Source organism: Branchiostoma floridae, chromosome 11 (assembly GCF_000003815.2).
Source record: "Branchiostoma floridae strain S238N-H82 chromosome 11, Bfl_VNyyK, whole genome shotgun sequence".
Taxonomy (NCBI): domain Eukaryota; kingdom Metazoa; phylum Chordata; class Leptocardii; order Amphioxiformes; family Branchiostomatidae; genus Branchiostoma; species Branchiostoma floridae.
This window is the reverse complement of record NC_049989.1, coordinates 972595-998122: the sequence shown is the minus strand read 5'-3', so window position 1 is coordinate 998122 and position 25528 is coordinate 972595. Positions and strand designations below refer to the sequence as shown.

The 25528-nt window shown below is 41.3% G+C and overlaps 1 protein-coding gene across 1 annotated transcript in view; it reads right to left on the bottom strand.

Moving 5' to 3' along the window:
- Positions 1-10253: 10253 nt before the first annotated feature.
- Positions 10254-25528, bottom strand: part of LOC118425440 (eukaryotic translation initiation factor 3 subunit C-like) — a gene marked incomplete in the record, with an annotated part of 37691 nt that continues 22416 nt past the window's right edge. The window contains 11 exon segments of the mRNA XM_035834256.1: positions 10254-10609; positions 13176-13401; positions 16083-16170; positions 16763-16878; positions 18207-18316; positions 18903-18986; positions 19663-19816; positions 20319-20444; positions 22282-22482; positions 24359-24556; positions 24965-25088. Of these exon segments, the coding sequence (XP_035690149.1) occupies positions 10479-10609; positions 13176-13401; positions 16083-16170; positions 16763-16878; positions 18207-18316; positions 18903-18986; positions 19663-19816; positions 20319-20444; positions 22282-22482; positions 24359-24556; positions 24965-25088 (1558 nt within the window).

Sequence of the window (25528 nt, the reverse complement as noted above, 5' to 3'; positions counted from 1 at the left end):
TTACAGTAGACCCCCAAGACAGTCCATTACATCAAGCTACAACAGACAACCTTCTGTACCAGCACCTCTGGCTCTGTTAAGCGTGGCAGAAACATCAGCAAGATGATGGTGGCCACCTAAAAACTAAGAAGAAGAAGAGGTCTTACCCGTGAGTACGGTGGGGACCGCTGTCGTGACTGATGCCGAGCCGAGGATTCCGTCGATGGAATGTTGTGCTGGTTGGTACATGGGTGTGTCGCGTCGGTTGGTGACTCTTCGTCGATGCTATTTTGACGATGAGGGCCTTTCTGTCTGCAGTCTACTTCCCCTGCATTAGAAAACCATTCCGTATTGACCAGCTCACACGAGTTCCAGAAATCTCCCGATTGAGCAACGTCTGAGCAATTCCTGATGAATTTTGAATAGCTTTTTGGTCTTCCTGACTTGCCCGGGTTAACACCTACAGTGGGGCGGTAGTAGATGGAAGTTGTGTCGAAAATACTCTCGCTGGTATTCCCGGCCAATCAACACTGGTGTCTCAAAGCAAAAAAGTGATGCATGCATAATGAAGAGCTTCTGCTTTGACCAATTGGAAACTTGATGTCAGTGTGTTGAACGGCACCCGAGTCTGACCAATCAGGACAAGTCGTTGAGGTTCGCGTGCCAGTAAGATTTGAGTCAATACCAAAGCCTGCAGGCACCCTAGCGAAGTCAGTGAAGGAGACCGAGCATGGCGGGCACTGCACTGCTAACAGCCTGTACTAGTCCGAGCATATCTCATCCCAGTTTTACTTCGTAGATCCAACATTAGCCGTAAGGCCCAAGGCGTCAATTATTCATCCTTCCCCTGACGTCATGAATAGTCATTTATACCAGCGTGAAAAGGCAAATTTAGTCGCAATTATTATGCGAGAAAACAGGCTAAATGGATGATATACGGGTGTATAGATTGTAGCACATTTCCACTCGAGTCAATGAAAAATGAGTTTTCTGTCAGGAGTAGGAGACGCAACTCAGAGAAGTAGTTAGATCAAAGGGCGGGAGGCACGTCCGACCTCCTTGACAAAAACAAACAAATAAACAAACCGGATGTACACCTAGCAAAGAGCATGCGCCTTCAAGCTGCCCCTGTAATATAAACATGGCCTTAAATACAACAAACCGCTTATTCTGGCACAAGTTGAAAAGCAGCAGATCAATCGTATCCACTAAGATTCAGACGCTGCTTTGTCTGCGATATCCAATTAGAAGTAATGGCTGCAGTCAGATATATCCGGCCAGACAATCAGTGATTATCACCCTCCGCTGCAGGACACCGCTTAACTTAATGTCCTAATTTTACCCCATAGACTAGCTGGTATGGTAACTTTTTACACATAAAAGTGCCGAGATTTTCGCACGCTCGCCTATACCTTATCTTCATGTAGTACATATCAAAAACAAAGAACATTTTTTTTTGTAATTTCAGTTTCAGTTTTCAGTTTATTTATTTTACCAGCAGTAACACTCAGGTACATAACAACCTGTTTTTCAGGCAATGCTGGGTAAACAAAAATACAATTTAAAACTTTGCAATACTACAATAACACATACAATAGTGCATAACCACAAAACGACATATCAAAACTCACAATTTCACTTGTCACTCATAAAACTCATAATTTCAAAATCTAAGAAAAAAACGTGTGCGTTGGCAATAAGTGTGGCAATACAAACTATTGCCATGGCGACAGTTTTATTATTTATAAGTATAAATGATTGTTGTTGTAGGCGTGTTGTATTTGTGTTCTATCCTTTCGCCTGCCTGTATGTATGTATGGAGATTGTTTTACGCTATTGGATGTTTTGTAGGGCATTGCTGTTAGCAAGAAAGGTTATCTCTTGTGACGAGTGCATAAAAGATATCGGTTGATCTCTACCTAAATAACAATCTGTTCAAAGTATGAGAGTATTAGCAAAGAAATTTATGATAGCCTTTATGAATTATGTAAATGAGACCCTAATTTGAATGACTTACGTCCGCATGTTCAACTTAATGTACATGTTGCTACCAAATGTCGCAAGAATGGAATTTTCGTCATGACATCATATTGTGCTTGCTTTATGTACAAACCCTTGTTAACCATTCAACGCCTGTATTTGCAGGATATATAATGTATACTTACGAGAATAGTATAGTTCTACTTGACAATTCACGACTGTCTTCATAGACGGGGTATTGACGAAACCGCACTATGTAAACGCTTGTCTCGGTAATACGGGTGTCGCTCGATAACAACTGACAATAAACAATATTCGTACTGAACGATCTGCCGTAATGTTTATGATATAGTATTCATATACAGTTGTTATATCGAATAGCTTTATGTAGATATCCTTGTAATATCGCTTTATCACAGATAGTGCGCTTGCTAGTGAACACTGTTAGATCATCTCCGTAGTTTCCTGATTCGTATAACAGTACGTAAAAAACTTAAAACGTAAAAATAAAATCCATGCATCTGTAAACGCAATGGAACCCGAACTGTTTATAATGTTTATTGTTCATTGTACAGTTACCAGGGCTAGCCCTTTAACTAGCCCACCTACTAGTTTGGTAGCCCTGGCAGTATAAGGTAAAACTGGCTGTATTTCTACACAGTCGAATAAATCAAATCAAAGGTTCATAACGTTACATACACAATTTTTATTCGTAGAAATTCGTAGACCAATCAACATTTAGTTGTCCAAATCGGAAGGTATTCAAAAGTGCTTTCCATTGTGTCCAAAAGTGATTGAAAATGACCGTCTCTTCATCATGGATTGTTGTAAATTTAGCTATGGTGACAAACGATATATGGCCATCCAGGATAAAGTATATACTTTGTAAAATCAGTCAGTCAGTCAGTCATAGTCATACGGTGTATTACAGCACCGTTGGGGTTATACCGCCCCTTACGGGGTGGCATACCCTTTCTTCTAGCTGAATACAAGACAGGGATGCGCCAGGTCTCCCGTCCGGGTGAATGATGTAAACCACCGTGTGGCTGATACGGTAAGGAGGTTCGCCAGGCCTCCAACCGATTTAAAGTGAATCACCAACTCCAGACAGAAGGGTTTGCTCCATCTCACACCGCACTTATAAAATAAGTATCAAAAAGTATCATGGGGAAACAAAAACAGTTACTATACAGTTTGTATGAAGTGGTATCAGGTGAGGTAACAGTATCCGTCCCAAACAGACTTTCGAGCGGAGAGCAACAGAACAAATTTGAAAATCCTATCATGGAATGCAGTTGATTTATAAACTTATGAATTGTAGAAATTATCTGTTGATTTGCATACTAAGTATCTCATTATGTAAGTCATCACTTAGGCTATCTACATACCAAAAATCATGACGCTCTTTCGACAACATTTGAAAGGAAGCCGGCGCCTGCAATTCCAATAATCACCAGACAGACAGATAGACAGACAGACAGACAGACGGACAGATAGACAGACGGACAGATAGACAGACAGACAGACAGACAGACAGACGGACAGACGGACAGACGGACAGACAGACGGACAGACAGACAGACAGACGGACGGACAGACGGACAGACAGACGGACAGACAGACTGACAGATAGACAGACGGACAGACGGACAGACAGACGGACAGACAGACGGACAGACAGACGGACGGACAGACAGACGGACAGACAGACAGACAGAAACATGGACAGATAGACAGACAGACAGACACAACTTATAACCTTCTGGTGAAGGTAATTACAGCACTATTCTGTATGCGTAAATTTTGCTTTTACTGTGTCATGTGGAGAAAAGGACTGTTCTTGAATTTGTTACATTCTTGTAGATCTCGATAACCGATCTAGAGATTATGATCGATGAATCAATAATGAAAGCATGTTTGTAAAACATGTTTGTACAACGTTGCACGTTGAGAATAATCTATGCTGATGGAACTGAAACTTCTCATTCCTGAATATAAATAGATTGAACAAAGTTTTTCCATTGGAGCAGCGTTGATAAGTATTTTTGTGCAAATCTAAATCTTTATTGTTTATAATATACTCTGTGAGTTTGTATACACATGTTTTAAGAAAAGGGAAGAGGCATGTAAACGTTAGATATTGTGATAGCATAGCTCAAGATGTATTGTTTAATCAACTGTAATACTACATGTAATAGTCCTTCGTCCCATCATGGGATTTGCTGCATTTAGCCCACATGGGCAGGAACATGCAAATAAAGAACATCATCATCACTATAATAACATTATAATATTATAGGAGCCCAGAATTAAAACAATCCTCAGTCCATCTAGAGAAAACTGAACTGTGTGGTTCTTTCTGGCATTCTGTGATTGTTTAGCTTGCAAAATATGATACAGAAGCAGAATTGGTGGAAGTGACCATTTTTGCTGACCGATGCAATGACCAAGTTAATTAATGTACACCTCGTGAGCTCGATCTACGATTGGGTCATACAAGACTTTAGAAATGGCGTATGGTGCTTTCTCTGCTTAGCAATCAGCATTCGGGAAAGAGTATGGTAGCTCAACTCACACCCCTGCTGTAGTGATTGCACTGAGCTGTGTGGCTCAGGGCTACAGAAACGGAGATGGGCGCCACCCTACGCACCATTTGATGCGGGAAGGACTTCCAACTGTGTTGACTGATCCTCTAAAACACCTCGTGGTACAGCTTTATCATAAATTAAATATCCTACCTGTAAGAATTAAACCTTTTCGTCCAAATTATTGTCCAAAGTGCTGGCATGTGCACATAAGGAAAACGTTATAGTTAGCAAGTTTTATATGTTTCCAATGTTGGTTACTAGTCTTTTCGTCCCCTAGACCATTCGCGCCTGGATCTTTCGTCCTCGGATGATGCTTGTCTATGCAACAAGTTATTGACAAGTCACATAATTTCTATAAGAGTTTTTATCAAATTTCTATTAAAAAAGTTCATTTTGTTTTAGTCTTTCACTCCCGATAACCTACACTAAACGGACGAGTAAGAAATTTTATGCCGACGGGTTGTTTGCGCATGTTGCAAAGCGCTCGTGCTCTTTACTTCATACCTACTGCACCCATTCACTGTTCATGATCGGACCCGTCCATACGGCATGTTCTGGTAAAGTGTTGTAAGGTCCATCTGACTAACAAAATCTCATCAACTCTCGGAGGTAAAAGTCTCGTGAAAACAACATGCCCCAGCCAGAGTCGATTGAATTTATTTCACAACCCTGCCCAAAAGTCATTTTTCATTCCATTACCGACTAACTCGGTCTGTTGGTCGCGGTAATTGAATGCCCCGGAGTTGTGCAGTGAACCGGGCTGGAAGGGATGCCCGGGGGCCAAACGATGTGACCCGAAGGGCAACAAGGGCAGAGATGGGTCAAAATGAACAAATACCATGCGTATTGAAAAGCGCTGGGACCCGTACAATTCTACATATGACAAATGTACAGTGGTCAGTATCTGTTCTGACACAAGTACTTACTCCGTATATGTGCGGGACAGGCCTACTCGCGCCTGGTCTCACAGCCGTGCTCACATCCCGCCTCCTCACATGAAGCACACTACCCAGACCCTACTGCTGATGCGGCATGTTTAAAATTAGTAACACCGCTTCCTATTTCAGGTGTCATATACGTCTTGCTGCCTCAATAACCTCACAAAGTTTGACGTTCTTTTAAACTTTTACGTGCATGCATCGAATGCAATTTTACCTCAGCTTCCACGGGTCTAATCAAATACCCTTGACATCCTGCATATTCATACGTTTTCCGTGGTGTTGGGTTTTCCTATACGCCTGCTAGACTCAGCGATGTGTCGGACTACTGAGAGTATTAATAATAATCACATCATTACAGCTCTCTGGCTTGCGGGGTTTCTAAGATTCAATCACATTTTGATAGGAGAGCTTTTCTTGCAAAGCGGGCGATGTTCGAAACTGTGAATATATAGAAAATATGATAGTACAATTTTGTAAATGTGCCAAGTAACATTTTTATTGGATACACAAAATGTAGATACAAAATTGATCAATGGTATTAGCCTGGAAATTAGAAACGCTCTGAAAGTGTGCTCATAGTTTACCTGTACCTTGGACGGTGGTGCGGGGTAACACCCCAAATCTTTGCATGTTGAAATTTACTTTTCGTGCGGTGGATCGTTAATTCGACTCCTATAGCTTAATTATCATGCCAGCGTCAGACTCATCAATTTCAAGTAACCTGTAGTATGATGAGACTAGACTACTGCTCGCGTTTTCAGCTGAGCACACCAGATCACCACTACTGCGATTGTTGGGTTCTATGAGAGTATGACTGACGCGGTGACATCCAAGGGTATTAAAAAATGCCTGACGCTCCCTCATACACGGGGCCACCGGCTTTACATCACTTTCCAAAAAACAATGACCCATTATCTGTACATGTCCAACGTTGGGCACTAACCGTACCACTTACCACTTATGTATAACATTTTAGACTTATTGTGACCAAACCGTCTGAAATGTCATAGTACAACGCCTAACAACCACTGTCTCCTTCTTCAGGATCAATCATGACCAATCACGACAGAACGTAAACTTGCGAGAGAAACAGACACGTGATCTTACGGATACGTGACGTGAACAATTGTTCAATCGTGCCAGGACGTTTCCAACGCCCACCGTCTCTGTTCAGCGATGGTCAGAGTGCCCTGATGTATATGGATTCTTTTACATCCTCCATGAAATGTCATGGAGGTTATATTTACCACCATGAAATGTCATGGAGGTTGTATTTTACCCTGCGTTTGTTTGTCTGTCTGTCTGTCTGTGTGTGTGTAAACAAGAATAACTCAAGAACGGCTGGGTTGAGCTGAGCTGAGCTGAATTGGTTTTATACTTGGTGTGTTGGTGATGATGTTCGTCCATCGTGTGTTGGTAGTGTGTGAAGAAAGCTGAAAATGATTAGATTTTGGGCCCCCCAGCGGCTTCCGTTGGTACTGCAGTGCAACTTCCGGGTTCGCTATCTCGTCTTCTGAACAAGCTATGGTCACGATTTTGGGATGTTAGATAGCTCTTGTGCTCAGGAATCAGTGACATAAGTTTGGGCCCCCTAGTGGCTAGTTTTGGGATAGCAGGGGCATTTTTGTCAATACACTTTTGAAGACGATAACTCAAGAAGGGAACAACGGATTTTCATGATTTTTGGTATGTAGATACCTTAGACAATGTTGTACAAAATGAAATGATTATTATGCAAAATAGGAGTACATTTGCATAATAAATGAGACTATTCGATAATAGCAGTTTTTTCTATGTATCTCTTGTCCCGGACGTGATATGGTCTTGACATTTGGCTGGTAGATAGCTTGCATTATCATAACAAAGTGGGGCAAGTTTCAGCCTCCTAAAATTTAATTTCGGAACTGCAGGGGCGTTTTTGTCAAGACATTCCAGAGAGGATAACTGCAGAAAGAATCGACAGATTAATATCATTTTAGGCATGCAGGTAGCTTAGGCAAAGATGTTTATAATGATATACATTTTATGCAAATGATGACTTACTTTGCATAATTAATGTGGAAATTACATCATTATAATTCCATTGGTTTCATTAACTGGACTTCGATAAATGTAACACATATAGATTATGATACGTGGAACATAAGATGATATCAAATATGCAAATGAGAAACTGATTTACATAATTGATGCAAAAAATGTGACATGTGTACTGTACGTTATTCATATGCATAAATCATGTGTTAATGTGTAAAACATTTGCATGAAGCTCTAAACATTTCATGGATGTATGAGGTCACAGAACTCTAGTTTTGTAAATGCATTCATTAAGTCCGAGGGAATTTAGTTTCGCGGTAGTGGGGAAATGGAGTGTTGGCGGTAACACCAGACCTAACTTCATTTACAGTACTGTGCTGTAGTCACATACATGTCATCGTCTTCGGAAACCACTTACCAGTATACTAGGAAAATGTGCTACAGACGGATAGATCAGCCCAGTTTTGACATCAACAGTGCTGGTATGATCAACTGTCACTTATTTACTCTCTGAACATGTAGTACAGTAGCACTTTTCTACCATGTATAGTACGTTTATATGTACATGTAGATAGAATGTGTTGTCGTATAAATAGTCGGTGGGAGCAGAAGACAGAAGGAAAATGTTCGCGTTGGATTTGAGTACGCTATGAAGCGACCACCTCGAAACTAAAACTACCGCAAAATTGTCTGCATTTCCAGAACCTTTTACAAAGTAGTCCTGTTCAGTGACCAGTATTTTTACTTTGTCCAGTGAACCGGTATAGTCCGGTGATTCAATGTTTTTGTAATTCAGCACTCGGTTCCAGTGCTGACGGCGATTTCAGCACTGGGTAACTAGTGCTGATGCCAGTCCAGCACTGGAAAACCAGTGTTGAAATGAGTTCAGCACTGGAAAACCAGTGCTGGAACAAGATTCAGCACTGGAATTCCAGTCCTGACAGACCTTCAGCACTGGAACAGAGCCATTCTTTAGCACTTTCTTTAGCACTGGAAAACCAGTGCTGAGGTGACTTTGAATCAGCACTGGAATACTGGTCAGTGCGGAAGGTGAAGCTTTCGTAGACTTGCGCGATTATACAAACTTTCTTGACAACAGATCACACTTTGAGACGAGTTGTAGGTCACCAACAGAATGTTTACTTTGCTCTTGAACCAATCATCGTCTTGAGCTGTGAGCACGTGCGATTATTACAGGCAAATCGGCGAGGTTCTTCCCATGGCGCGCTCGCCGGTGCCGTTATGGGACTGAAAAGTTTTGACCTTGTTGTTGTTATCGGAGCCTACTTAAAAATGTGTTGAGCACCTGGTGTCTGAAGTGTGCATACCTCGAAAATTACTGTTGCTGCGCTAGTGGATCTCCGAAAATTTATCGTTTTTTTTTTTCATTTGGCGGTATAAGTATTACTGGCGGTGTTATGCCAAAGGATGTTACGTCCGTTACCGAACAATATTACAATGATTTGTACCATACAGTTATTCACTCAAGCACATCTTATCTGTGATCATCTACATGTGATTGATACCAACCCATGCCGAGAAACTTCATTCAATAACGGTATATCTTCCGTCATGTACATCTAACTCAAAAAGTTGTGGATGGATCTCTATGACATTTGGTATGTGGGCAGGTGTAAGCAATAAAAGGTCAAACTGATTATGGGTTTTTAATTACCTTTGCAAGAAGCTTATGATTTTGGTAGCGTTTGTGTGGGTGTGCGGGGTTGTAGAAGGCCACCATAACTCCAAGAAGACTTGGATGGGTTGTAATGACATTCGATATGTGGGTAGATCTTGATGAGACCTCCAAACTGTCAGATTTGGGGGGCCCTAGCGGCCTATTACTGTATTGCAGTGGAACTTCTGCTTTTGATGTCTCGAGGTCTTTTTTGGACATGTTGTGGTAGTGAGTTTTGATTGGTAGATAGGTCTTGGTGCAGAGAGAAAGTGGTGTGGATTTGGGACCCCTAGAGGCGTTTTTGGAACTGCAGGGACTGGTTTTGTTTCAGTTTATTGGAGAATAACTCAAGACTGTGTTAACGGATTGTGGTGTGTTGAGGCCCTTTTATAATGACGCACATAATGAAATACTAGTTATGCAAATCGACAGCTACTTTGTATAATCAACAAGGAAATCTCGTACATTCACTGCATTCCATGATAGGACTTGTCTATTGATAGCAATTATGCAAATCTAGTCGGCTCAACACACCAGTGCTAGAGGATGAGTGAGTGTTAGAAGTAACTGTTGAAATATGTGGTGTTAAATAACACATGGAATAAGCAATGCATAACACTTCTAGGTGCAGCCAGAAAGTTGAGGTAAGCAATTTGCTTGTGTTAAATGAAAGCTAAAAACTTCCAGGTACCTTGTTAAGGATTCAGGAGGTCTGTTGTGTTGCTGGGCACCTTGTATTAAGGAGGCTCCTACAATGTACACCTCTACATGTGAGCATGACCCAAAGTGTTTTTTTTAAGTTTCCAAAAAAAAGTTTCCATAATAAGCAGTGAATGATAATCTGTTGAATGTTTTTCTAAAACAGACTACTTGTTTGCAGCATCACATAATGTAGAGTCCTTTTGAGTATTTGTTCCATGATATAATGCAGATGATGGTAGAAACAAAATATAAAATTGAAGTTCATAAGGAATAGCCAGAAATCACCAGGAAAATACATCTGGGGGCTGTGCATTAACAGAGACAAGAACAATTCAGATGAAGCAGAAATTGTTCTTTCTTTTTTATTAGTAGTACTGAGATGATACTCAGGAAACAAACTTGAAGTATTGGGCTATGATGACAATACTGGGTACCTTCCATGTTACTAAGATCATGACACACATGTCAATTTGCCATTCTATATTATCTTAAAGTTACTGTAGTTCCTGTATATTTGAGATTTCCTGCTGTTGGACTGAGATGTTTGTCGGGTTGTTGTGTCTGTACTGCTGACTACCATCTGTCCTGCTGTCTGTTGTAGCCCTGCTGGTGGTCCCTGTCCCGGTGGTCCCTGTCCCGGTCACCTCTGTCCCGCCGCTGTCCTTGGTACCCACGTCCCTGCTGCTGGTGGTACCCACCCTGACCTGTGACAACCAACACATTAGTGGGAACTTGCCTTACAACATTCACACAATCAATTAGGGGATCTTTCTCATTGAAATGTGCAAAAGAGCAATTTTAGGTTCGAAAATCAGATCAGCTCATTCCCAAAAAAATTACAGCTTGTTGTTTTTGACCCATTCATTACATATTACAGGCTGTCGTAACATACGCTATCAGTTACGTTTGTTACAACGGTATACTTAAATAGATGATGGTTCAATCTCTTCTTCTGGATAATATAAACTTTTATTCAGACGTTTTGAACGACGGCCGCCGTTCTTCATCAGTGAAATAAAAATAAAAGTTTACAACTCTGCGGGATAAGGAATACTTCTTACGTTCTAAATAAACAAAAAAGGTAACGGCTAAGGTGTTCTAATGTAAACAAGGTAGGTAACTACAGAGGTGTTCTAAACAGTGTTCTAAATAAACAAAAAAGGTAACTGATAAAAGTTCTGTGATACATTCTAGCAAAATAAGAAAGGCTAACAAGGAATATAATAATAATAAGTGTCTATATATCAATTAATAAACCATCAATTATTTCAAAACATCATTCCAAGCACTGGAAAGGTCAGTTCTCAGCCCCCCCTTCCGATTGAGAGATGGACGATAAATGCGCTCGTAAATGGCTTCCTTAACCACCCTTTCAAACCAACGCGGTTCTCTGTCTAAAATGTCTGTGGTATCTAAAGAAAACGAATGTCCACTGTGGATGTTAACATGATGCCAAATGGCTGACATTTAAAAGTGGGCAGCTTTCTTACACCAGATTAAAAAGAAAGCATCGAACAATGGTAACTAGTAACTACTTTTTTACCAGTCATTATTATCAAACATTTTGTTGTGCAAGTTGGGCAACAAGTGAAAGCAAAAAAAACCCTTTCTGGTTCCTTATGAAAGCCAGAAAAACTGGAAAGCATCACACAGATGACAATTTCTTGTCTTATATGTGGCTGATCTAAATGTTACCACCGTCTTACTCAAACAGTAACGTTTGTTACTGAATTTGGCGACACACATAAATGACCTTACAAAGAGTACAAGAAAAGGGACAGTAGCGATCTGACATGATGTCAGAGGGCCTCACTAGCTGACTTCGCCTGACAAACTATCATTCCGGGAACTGAATGGCTACATTTTTGGCTGCTTTCTTATTTCTTCATATGCTTTCAGGAGACAGCCGTGTTCTAGGTGGTAGATTGATGTTGCCTGTAATAATTGGCTTCATATCAAGTTGTCAAGACCAGCGACAGCATTTTGCACATTTCAAGGAGAATGAGCCTAAGAAGGAGATAACAAAACCACAATATCTTAATTTCTTGGTTTGCAGAGTTTTGCATGGGGCGGGCAGGAAAAGTGAAAATAAAAAATAAACAAAGCAACAGGCATCATGGGATAGTCCCTGATGCGACAACAAATATACCAGGTGGGTTGATGTTTAAATCACAAATTTTGTGCATTGTTTATGAAAAATAAGAAACAACTATGTAATACAGTATCAGAAAACAAAAAAAAACTATTTCATCTTGATTTTTCAATGAGAACTAATAAATGCAAACAGTGAATTATCCAGAAAAAAATGATAAACCAGCAGGAAATACAACAATGTCATCATTATATACAATAATACGAAAAGATGAAGACGACAACTTTATTTGACCATTTGTGCAAAATGTGATCATTTCGAGGTTGATTCGTACCCTGAATGGCACATTTTTCTCCAATCAGAAACAATGAGTGGAACATCAGAAAACCAAGAAGTTGATGCCAGGAAACCAAGGAAAGAAGAAGGTTACAGGTTTCTGTGGGAATTACCAAGAGTTGCATTTCTGACTTCTGAATTCCTACATTACTGTGCCAAACATAAACAAAAAATTAATTTACAAATACATGTTAGAGCACTGACATCCCCCCCCCCCCAACCTTAAAAGTATTTTGTACTTGTCTCTCATCTGCAGGGTGCTGTTAATAACAAATGATGGGAGATAAAAGAGAAGGTACATGTATGTAAAAACTGATAGGAGGAAAAGGAAAGCAATGGTTGTGTAAAAAGTCATTATTCAAAGAAAATCGTTATTTTAAGCCTTTTCACACAAGCACAGTAATATACTTAACTAGCAGGGCTCGAAATACTTTTTTCTGCATACCTGCACTGGTGCAGGTAACATTGAAAATTACCTGCACCTGACAAATTTTACCTGAACCACTCTGAATTTTGGAAGTATGGATCATACTAAAATTGTTTAGTAAACATTGCTATTTTTCTTTTATACTTTATAGGTGGTAACAGTCAATGCAGCTAACAACAATCCATATATTTTGTATACACCTACATTTTGTACATGATAGGACATTTATGAATAAAACCCAGTACATGGATCAGTGCAGGTTAGGTGCAGGTAGACACCAGAAATACCTGCACAGCTCCAACTTTACATGCACTAACCTGCATATGCAGGTGGTATTTCAAGTCCTGACTAGAAAGGACTGTCTCTGCATAATTAATAGAAATGAAAGCAACATCTGCAAAAGATGTGGTTTTACCTTGGTGGCGCTCTTTACCTTGATGGCGCTCTTTACCTTGCCGACCAAAGCGGCCCTCTCCCTGCCTGGTATAGAAAGCAGACGTGCCCTGTTTGACCTCCAGAATCCGTTCATTGTTATCCACGAGGTTTGCCAGTTTGTCTGACAGCTGCAGGGCCAGGTTCTGCAGACGGGTGGGCTCCGACCGATGCATGACCACCGTCTGGGTCGGCTCATCCCAGGATGCCTGCAGGAGGTATGGCAGCACGCACACATGCATTATGGGTTGGGAATGCAGGACTGAATCCTTTGTTTTATGAAGTTATGCAGCACTTGTGTGTTACTTACAACTTGCCATAATGTTGCTCAAGATGTCAATCCTGAAAATGCTTGGACATAAATGAATCATCACACCCATGAACAAGTGCCAGCACATGTACATGTATTTCCACTGTTGTTTCAGACACAACAATTTTTAACCTCTTCTGTAGCATGAAATTCAGGTCCTCTTGAAAGTGAATTATTGTACTTATGTCACCAATGACACTAAAATACAACAATTCCTTACTACCAAGCATTACTTTTTAAACAAATACGTTTGTACAAAACATACACCCTTCTGGTGTTACTGAACATCCAATTTTACAAGTCATACTTCTTGATGCCAGGTTATGAACTTTATTTCATCAAGGTTAACATGGCAGCAGAAGCAAGCCATGCATAATCATTGTAATATACATGTATACAATTGCAGGTTTTTACAATGTCTGCTTTTCTGTTTATGCTGTGTTTGGCATGACCTCATAAGTGGAAATTAATGTTAACGCACATTCTAAATGCCTCACTTGCAGAAGGGGTTGTTCCTGTACAGTGGCGCCAAGCCAACATCGTTCCTCTGCCAAAAAGCCGGCCTCCGTCCATAGAGGAACTCAGACCAATCTCTCTCACACCAGTGCTGGCAAAGGTCGTGGAGAGATTTGTGGCGACCCGACTCTACTCAGACATTAAGGAAAACATCGACCCAATCCAATTTGACTGTCTAGTAGATACATGTATTATCAATCAGCTTGCAAAAACCTCTGACGAGAGGGGTACAATCGCTAGTCTCGTTACAACTTTTCGAAAGCTTTCGATCGTGTCGATCACCTCCTAGCGGTTACCTGTCTGATCAACCTGGGCCTTCGACCCTCACTCATGTGGTGGATATCGACCGGAAACAAAGAGTCCTGTAAAAAGGAGTTCACTCGGATTGGTCAGTTTCCACCTGTGGCCTCCCGCAGGGTACCGTCCTCGGCCCCCTGATATTTCTTGCCCTTATTAACAATGCCAGTGTAGACGCCTTAGCAAGAAGGTGGAAATTTGTAGACCTTAATATAGCAGAAAGCCGAAAAATCAGCGAAACCTCCAATCTCCAAACCAACCTTGATAATCTCGGCACCTCGACAGAAAGTCATAAAATGAAGCTAAACCCCAAGAAGTGCAAATCAATGCACGTTAACCAAAGTCCCCCCGACACTACCACCTTTATCCATCGCCGGTGAACCACTGCACATTGTCAAAGTCGTTAAACTATACTTGGCTTATTTGTGCAAGCCGGCCTTGGCTGGCAAACTGAAGTTGACCACCGTCACGTGGTGCTTGGGTAATAGAAAACTACTCCTCCGACGACGGCTAAAAACGTCTCAACCTTTCTCAGGAAGACCTTCTCACCTGTTACAAGACATTGGTCTGACAGGCTTGTGAGTATGCCGTCGCTGCCTGGCACCCAGGTCTCACAAGAAAACAACACGCGCGGGTTGAGACCATACAGAAAAGGGCTTGCCGGACAATACTAGGTCCCGCACACACATCCTACTCAGAGGCATGCAGAGTTCTTAATCTACCCACACAAGAAAGCCGACACCGCCAGCTGTGCTATACATGTAAGTTTGCTAAACACCTGCTACATTCAGAGACTTATCGTGACTGGCTACCTCCATACCGCGGTGAGATCAGTGCTAGAACAACAAGGTCATCACAACTACTGGGCACTATCAAAACCCGTACGGGCAGATACAAAAGAAGACCCATACCATACATGACGAACCTTTTAAATGAACTGGACACATGTCATATGACTCCAGATTTCCCTCGTTTTCAGTTGTAATATTATACATCTTATGATTTTGCGATAATGTGATTATTGATGTTGGCATGGATTCCCAATAAGTGAATCAAATTTATAGTGCCTTGATGAAATATTTACAATTATCCCTTATGATATTAGAATCCAGACATATTGTAAATACCCAAATTGTTGGATTTCTCCTCTCGTGCAATATTGACGTGCAATATTTTAAAGTGCAATATTGGTAATCCTCAATAACTTTATTAGGTTTTTAACCCTAAAACTGCCAGAGTCTCAGCACTATAAAATGCTATCAGTGTCAGGGTTGGCTGCTGACCTTCAAAAAGAAACCCAGAACAACCCCGAAGTCCCTAACTTCCAGGGTTCGTGCGCTATGCGCGCGGAAAGTTGCTACTTCGGGGAATACGCTATCCCAGATATATCCGGGTTTGGCAGTTTAAGGGTTAATCCTATTGTAACAACAGAATTTCTCATCTTTTAACCCTTTTATACCGTGTTGTAGTGCGGATGATAATTGTTAAACGTTGACCGCAATTCAGTCTTATGACTGCAATTGTGATGTTTTGTATGTGACCTTTATGTCAAATAAACCATTCATTGCATTAACTTGATTACCTGGCGGCAGGAATCAACAACCAGAAGTATGTGTTGTAAGATTTGACGTTAACATCACAATAAAAGCAGAAGGGTGTATATTTTGTACAGAAGTCTTAAAGTTTGTTCATTGAATAATACTGTTACCATAAGGTGGAATGTCATCAGGAAATTGTTCATGACATGAAAAGTTCAACAGTACTCACAGCCAGCTCCTCATTGATGATCATTTTGCTGATGATGCTGTGAACTACAGGTCCATCCAGCTCAAACATCGAGGACAGGGTCACCAAACTGCGACAACCAACATCAGCAATTATCACATGCAACACAGACATCAGAAAAACAATCCAGGGACATTAACCTAAGCACAGGAATTATTATACATAACCTGTAGCATACTGTTAATGTAATGTTACTATCTATCATTTTCTTCCCACCACAATATGTCCAAGTTGTTGTTAACAAGTATAGGGGAAAATTCAGGTCGACACTCTCCTTTGCATAACCTTTCCACTACCACCAGAGGTTCTTTATGATCCCAATATCTAAAATTGATGCAAATAGAAGTCAGAAACCACAGGATTAATTTCAAACTGGTGCAAAAAATCCCAATTTCAACATGTTACTTCAAAAGACCCTAACCAAGGCCCATTAGTAGGTCATTAGAGGGCACACAGGAAGGTTAGAGTAGGCTCGACTATGGGAGAGCTTCCACTACTGAGGCAGGCAGGCGGGTCCAGCCTGTAACTGTTCTCTGAGAGAGGGAGTATCCGACGGTGTCTGTTGGGACCTGAAATGTGCACCGGTGACTTCCCCGGGTATGGCTAACATTTACAGGTGTGTGATGAAAATAAAGTGTGTGAGTGGCAAGAACAATGCTTACCACAGAGAGTCGTAGATAGCACTGTAGGTGAAGAGATAGGTGCGCAGACTCTCTTCCTGAATCTTCCTGCTGATGAGTTCACGAACCTTGTCAGCCTCTGGGAACAGATCCCACACCTGTGGGAACAGTCATGGTTTACTGGTGACCCCACATGCAGGGAAAGGTAAAGGTAGCTTATTATCCACTCCATCTACATTGTATGTCTAGGGCAAGGTATTGGGAGGCGGAGCCCATCCCTCTCCTTCCACTGCCTTTTACCTCCCCAACCGAAGTCAGGTACCCATTATTACACCTGAGAGGAGAGAGGAAAGTTGTGCAAAATGCCTTTCCCAAGGGCACAGCATAGGTGGCATGCTAGGGGATTCAAACCCAGGGCCTTTGGGCTCTGGGCCAAACACCCTTACTTGAACACCAACATGACATCTTTTACATGTACCAACAAGTAACTACCTTAACTCACTAGGACTGCATGCCAAATGGCAACTACCTCACTAGGACTGCATGCCTACCTCACTAGGACTGCATGCCTACCTCACTAGGACTGCATGCCTACCTCACTAGGACTGCATGCCTACCTCACTAGGACTGCATGCCTACCTCACTAGGACTGCATGCCTACCTCACTAGGACTGCATGCCTACCTCACTAGGACTGCATGCCTACCTCACTAGGACTGCATGCCTACCTCACTAGGACTGCATGCCTACCTCACTAGGACTGCATGCCTACCTCACTAGGGTTGCATGCCTACCTCACTAGGACTGCATGCCTACCTCACTAGGACTGCATGCCTACCTCACTAGGACTGCATGCCTACCTCACTAGGACTGCATGCCTACCTCACTAGGACTGCATGCCTACCTCACTAGGACTGCATGCCTACCTCACTAGGACTGCATGCCTACCTCACTAGGACTGCATGCCTACCTCACTAGGACTGCATGCCTACCTCACTAGGACTGCATGCCTACCTCACTAGGACTGCATGCCTACCTCACTAGGACTGCATGCCTACCTCACTAGGACTGCATGCCTACCTCACTAGGGTTGCATGCCTACCTCACTAGGGTTGCATGCCAAATGGCAACTACTCACTAGGACTTCATGCCAAATGGCAACAATCTTTTTCATATACAATGTACAGGTCCAAATACTGAACTTCAATTGAATGTACCTGAAGAAACATATAGAGAAGTGTATACCATGTAGTACATATTTTGTGACTAAAAAGGTGTAATTTTTACCAAACAGATGCAAATTTGAAACAAAAATGACTAAAACTTTGTATGGGCATTGAAATCAGCACTTGAGATATATAAAAGGTTTAGGTTCTTTTCCATGAGATACACGCATGTGTGTACATTTAGTATGAATGAACATGCTGTAAACAACATGTATCCATTCATGTTTATCATCTGGCTATGTCATGCTACAAGTGGCTTACCTTCCCGTTCATTTTCTCATTAATAATGTAGTCTCTACATGCGCGCCAGTCTCCTATCTTCATAGCCTTGGAGGCAGCCACCACATGTTCACGCATACTCTCAGGAGGCCCTGAAAATAGAATCAGCTACTATCAAACAAATACTGACTTTTGTAAGGGAGTGTACCATTTATAACTTTCATACATAATATCATTTGGAATGGGCAATTGTACACATTTCATCTAAAACACATTTCGTACAAATTAATATGAAAAAACTGACAGGTCTTATGAAAAACTAACCCACTTTTTATCTGATCGTTCTGTTACTGTTTCCATTATGACAATGAATGATACCCAGGTAAAAAGATATAAGCAAGGTTAACGCAACAATTACTCAAGCAACTGGATGAAATTTGGAAACAGTCAAACCGCATCCACTGTCTTTCATCAGTGACGGCTTTTAAACTAAAACACTGAAGTGATATTATGTTGATGAGGTGAAGACAAAGTCAGGGGTTACAAAGGCTGCTCGAGAAAATTGCCTACCCCAACTTATGTAGGAAGTGGGACGTTCAAATGAAGTGCTATTCCCAAGGCCAGTCAGGGTTCAGGGCCCAGGACATCTTGGTGATCTGGGCTAAGCAGCCCACCCACTATGTCACACAATGTCACAACAAACTACATGTACATGTTTAACATGTTAAACATACTTACCAACCAGAGGCTGTCTCTCACTGACCCTCAGTTGGTGGTGGAAACTCTTGCTGATCATTCTGCGCCGGGCATCAAACTCATGGGCTGTGAACATAGACATATATGTAACAGGATGGCTTACGAGCTTAAAGCTTCCAAAAATCAAACCTCAACTTCAACACAAGATCATCATCTTAATATGAGTTTGTCTCTTCATCTTAAAATGATCAAGCCAAAAGACTGTCTTGGTGAGGAATAAGGACTCTTAAACTTAGGACTGGAGCAGCTAAAACAACAGGTATCCATGCCTAATTTTTTTAGGGAAAAACAATTTCCACTACAAAAGACAACATTATCATTCCCTCTCTATCAGATAGATAGTACCGGTAATGCATCTCTGGTATTTTCCTGGACTTAGAGGTACTAATAACATGTAAATGCTCCTGTGCTCAAAATATCATCCTGATTGGCCAGGACAGGAATAATGTTTGAAATTTGATGTGTTCATTACAGTCAGAATTTTTTTTTTTAAATCAGGTTCGTAGGGCCTGATGTTACCATCATGAAGATGAAGAACGGCCCGTAGCGATAACTGTAGCAGCATCTCTTCTCCCGAAGAAACATCAAGCTTAGGCAAGCTTGACTTCACTGACTCAATAGGCGAAGCAAGGGTTACGAGGCTGCTCGGAAATTCCCTACCCCTTACTAATTGGTTGGAACTTTACAGAGGGGAGGAGCTGATTGGTTGGAAGTGACATGATTGACAGGTGCTTCAGCCCACCTGCCATGTATGGGATTTCCAGCAGCATGGCTGACACCAGGTAAACACACTCCAGCAGCTCCAGGTTGATGTGCATGTGGAATGGCATCTGTCGGCGCTTCTCAATCTTTTCCCGCTCAGGATCACGCTCAACGTTCCGCTGCATGAGGAGCCCCTGGGTGGGGGAGGGAGGGCAGGCGAGAGGTATTTAGAACTTGGAGAAAAAGTAGATTTCATGAGGACCATGTCTAAGACTGTTGGTTTAGATAATAGCTGATTATTGCTGGTAATCTTATTCATGCCAAAAGATGAGTCCATCTGCCTGATTGCCCAGGGTGAGAGTGCTGATCGCACCAGTGCAGTTCTCCTGGAGCCTGGAGTTCAGTTTTGTTAGCTTTGGTCTGCTCACAAAGGTTGCCAGCTTAGCGGGGCAGCGACCTTTGACAGTAGACCAAAGCTAACAAGACTGTACTCCAGGCTAGTCCTCCTGAGTGATACCACGTTTCAGTCTTGAAAGCAGAAAACAATTTTTTTTCTTCTTAAACATTCATTTAACATATACAAAGCATCGGTCTAGCGAGAGGTTTGAAACTAGTCTTTGGGATTTTTCTTTTCTTTTTAAAAACACATTTAATATAGCTAGTCCTGCTCCAAACATGCAGTGCCCTGTACTTTACCTGTGCTAGGAGCTCCTTTGCCCTCCCTCCTGACTGAATATCTAACAAGGCATTGTGGGCATCTTTGATATTCCCATAGCGAAATGCACACAGACCCAGCTGGACCATGGTGCGGTTGTACAAAATCTAGAGGGAAAGAAAAGGACAAAATCAAAGTTCAGGTCAGGCAGTTTGATATCTCCCTATGATGACACTATGTAACTCTTTATCATTAATTGATATCATTTAAACATTGTACTACATTATCAAAAGAACCAGGATGTGTGGCCCAATTACAAGCCTTTGATCTAACCTAGTGCATGCATGAAGGAATCAAGAGATTTTTAGGAACAATGAGAATTAACATTTGTAACATTTGTTACTTTGTACTGGCTACATGATAAAATGACCCACTTTCCTCCAAGTGTTTACAGTGACATAATGCCAGGCCAGTGACATGCTTCCAGACCACCTCATCTGATGCGCTCACTCAGTGGTTTCTTGGGTGGTGAAGGCAACTAGCCAGGCACTTGTCACCATGAACAACCCCTGTGTGGGTCATTACATAGACACCAAGGAGGCAAGGACAGGAATCCCAATACTCGCCCAAGGTGTGGCAACAGTAGGTACATGCCAGTGATCACAAAACGAAAACGAAGAAGTTAATTGCGCAACGATCGTTCACAGTACAATGTATGGCAAAAAAAAGAAAAGAAACAAACTTATCATCCTAATTACTAAAACAAGTATTAAACATAGTACATATGCAGATTATGAATATAGAATGAAATTTGACATTCTAATTTCTAAAACAATAAGAGCTAGCCTAAATCATTGATATTGTACTACAATCGATGGGGGGCTAATTATGAGTTTCGGCACTTTTTCTTATGACAAAGCAGTCTTTTACCTATTTTAGCATTGTGGGAGTTGTTACATCAGAATACATTCTAAACATATAATCAAATCTGTCTGTAGCATTGAGTCTCTTAAAATCTGTTGTATTTAATTCGAGGAATGTGAATAACTCATTACTTGAAACATTGTACCTACTGCACATCATGACAAAGTGAAATTCATCTTCAATTTGCTTTTTACCAAATGGGCAAAACCTTTGGTCAGGGGTACATTAAGATCTACCTGTTTCTATATTCAATTTATGACTGCTGAGTCTTAACTAGGTTATCGCTTTACGAATTTCAAAGTAAAGACTCAAAGCAGAGAGTCCTCAGGTAAGTTTACCAAACGGTGCCAGTATTTAATGAGCTGAATTTTAGGATATCATAATAGGAAAAGTTCCTAATTCTCCTCGAACACCATCATTAGATGATTTTGAATGGACTCCAAGTAGAAATTTTTGAAAACGCTGGTATGACTGGTATGAATGTTGGGAGGCCTGTGTTATCAATAGAAAAGTCATCCTTTTCTAGATTAAGTCCAGACGCATATTTCAGAAACATGTCTTTGTCTGAACTTCTTTCAAATTGATGACATAGATATGAGTCAGATCAGTACAAGTGCTCTTTCAAATAAAAACTGGAATGCTATCCTCCAACCTGAACATTCTTCAACAAAAGGGAGAAAATATACTTTGAAGAAGACACAGGAATGATTTTTGAAACATTAAGTTTTGCATCGGTGTTTTTGGAGGCATGGTCAAAGCATGTTAACTCAGATCCATACAAAAGGATAGGTTTAACAAATTTGTCAAAAAGACTTTCACCTTCGGCACATCTAAGAAACACAATGGACAACATAGGCACATAGCTGAGAGAACATAGGCACATCCCAGTGTCAGGAGTACGCACACATGGACGACATAGGCACATAGCTGAGAGAACATAGGCACATCCCAGTGTCAGGAGTACGCACACATGGACGACATAGGCACATAGCTGAGAGAACATAGGCACATCCCAGTGTCAGGAGTACGCACACATGGACGACATAGGCACAAAGCTGATGAACATAGGCACATCCTGACCTGAGTTGGCACATCAGAGTGTTGGATGGTGTCCTGGAGATGTGACATTAACATCAAGTCCCTGGCCTCGTACCATCGTCCGTGGAGGGCGTGGTGGTAGATGTGACACAGGATGGCTCGCGTGCGGATGCGATCAGTGGTGTCCTTGGCATAGATGTACTTGCACAACTTGTCCATTATGACTGCAGTCTTTTCTTTCTGCTGTAAAAAAGAGGCAGGCACATGTACTTTCTGCTGTAAGAAGGAGTGAGATAACGTTACATGTGGGCAAATTGCAAGTTACAAACCCTATGCAGACCCTATATGTATGATATACAAAGACATTTTTATCATTACCTTCGCCAAGAAGGTTATATTTTTTGGTTAAGGCCTTATGTTGTGTCCCTATATGTAGGTCAACAGCATATAACTCAAGAAGCTGTCTATGGATTTTCATGATATTTGGTATGTGAGTAGCTGTTGCGGACAGGAAGGCCGTGTTCGAAAATGGCTGGCGTAGCCTTTTTCTGTCAGGGCGATAGCGGGCCAAACGTGTGCGTCCGCTTTCTTCTAAACAGCATAACTCGAGGACCCTTGAATGGATCCTGATGATATTTGGTAGGAGGGTGGGGGTCAGGAAAACAAAGGTGAAGTTCGATAATGGGCCCCCTAGTGACTGTCTAAGGTACTGCGGCAAAACTTTTAATTTTGACACTTCGTGTTCTGGACATGCTGTGGTCATGATTTTTGAGTGATAGATAGCCCTTGGGGCAGAAAAGAAGTGCTGTGACTTTTGGTCCCCTATAGCTTTTTTGGAACTGCAAGCATCGATTACCTTTCAAACTTTCGACGAAAATAACTCGAGAGCATGTTGACGGATCATCAGGATATTTGGTATGTAGATAGAATGAGTGAGTACTTACATAATGTAATACTAATCATGTAAAATCAGCAGCTAATTTGCATAATTAATGAAGAAAGTTCAAAAATCCATGCCAACAGCATATAAGTCATGAAGCTGTGTATGGATTTTCATGATATTTGGTATTTGAGTAGCAGTTGCGGAAAGAAAGGTTGTGTTTGAAAATAGTTGGCGTAGCATTTTTCGTTAGAACAGTAGTGGGCCGAGTGTGTGCGTCCGTTTGTTTGTGGAATGCATAACTCGAGAGGCCTTGAAAGGATCCTGATAATATTTGGTAGGTGGGTAGGGGTCAGGACAACAAAGGTCGAGTATAATAGTGGGCCCCCTAGCAGCTTCCTAAGGTACTGCAGCAAAACTTCAATTTTTGACATCTCATGTTCTGAACATGCTGTGGTCGTGATTTTTGAGTGGTAGATAGCCTAAGTGATGACTTACATAATGCAATACTTATTATGCAAATCAACAGCTAATTTGCATAATTAATGAGGAAAGTTTAGAAATCCACTGAATTCCATGATAGGACTTTCAAACTTGTTTGCATTATTTTTGGCTGAATGGTACCTTAGATAATAATTACATGGAAATTAAAGATGCATCTAGTTATAATCATAAATAAACTGTTTTCTATATATCTCATTTTGACCTATATCTATGGACACAGTTGTTTCTCAGATGTTTTGCTCGAGGAGCCTTGTGAGCTGGACGTTCTTACACTGGGGAGTAAATCCTCTGACAAGCATGAAATTCTGATTGACCAGGGATGCTACCAGGTCATCTGTGGTCACAGTCTTGTTTTTGGTAGCATTTGTGGGTTTGTGAGGAACACAGTTCATGCAGTCATTTTCTATTCGGGTAGGTACTATTTAGTAGTACATGAATAAGACCTTAAAGTCTTAAATAAAGTCATGGTTATTTGGCGAAGGGATGTGTTCGTCGAACTCTAGTTATTTTATGCTATGTCTTTACATGTATACCTATCAGATGGGAGCTTACACAAAGAAATAGCTGTTCGAGCCAATCAGAGATTTCGCTATCAAAAGCTATCATTATTCTATAACTCCATTCACTGCTCTAATTAACAATACGAATTGTGGGACACTGCATGCACAGAGGCCAAATGATGTCTTGAGTAGAGGACCTTGAGTAAAGGAAAACTGCAGATACAAATGCACATACCTTCTCTCCATCAACCATGTCCTTGGCTTCCTGCCCACCCTTTTCCTGAGGAGTCACCTCCCCATCCTTCCCTTCATCCTCTCCATCCTTCACTTCCTCCCCATCCTTCACTTCCTCCTCCCCATCCTTCCCTTCTTCCACCTTCTGCTCAACAGTCTTCTTGATCAGGTCTGCTGACTTGTAATGTTCGTAGTCATACTGTAGAAGTAAAATGTATAACAACAACGTTTTTTCCCAGTTTGACTATGAACATTACAATACATACAGTAGAGGGAAAATACAGAACATCTACAACTATCTCTACAGACTTGTAATGCTCGTAGTCATACCGAAGAGGGAAAATGTATAACAACATCTACATGACTTTGTACAACTGTCTCTACAGACTTGAAATGTTCATGGTCATACTGTAGAGGAAAAAGTACAACAACATCTATATGTACAACTGTGATGGTCATACTCATAGTCATACCGAAGAGGGAAAATGTATAACAACATCTACAAGTAACAGCCTGTACAGACCTGTGATATTTCTGGTCATATAGGTAATTTTGAATCTTAGCAGAAAAACAGATTTAGAGCCTTGGGTAGGAATTTGAGATGTACCTTGTAGTACACATGTTCAATCCTGCGAAGGTACACCCTGCAGATTTCTTGAGATGTACCCCGTTCTTCAAGGTACTTCTGGAGACGCACGACAAGCACTTCAATTTTCTTCTCATCCTTCAGCCTGAGAAAAGGGCAATTAAAAAAATGTTATATGAATTGGTGATAAGGTTAGGTAATCTAAATTGGAGGTTATTTTTTCAAATAGTTGATAATTGACACAACTTGTAACATATCAAGGGTAGATTGGTATAAGTCATAACAGCTTAGACAAGATGTCTGTTCACACACACACTCTCCTGCACACACACACACATACAGACACACACATGTGTACATACTAACACACCCTAATACACAGACATGGGCACACACAGGCATACATGTACTATGCACACAATAAGCACACAATGCACTTACCAACACGCACAAACACACACACACACTCTCCTGCGCACACACACACACACACACACACACATGTGTACATACTAACACACCCTAATACACAGACATGGGCACACACAGGCATACATGTACTATGCACACAATAAGCACACAATG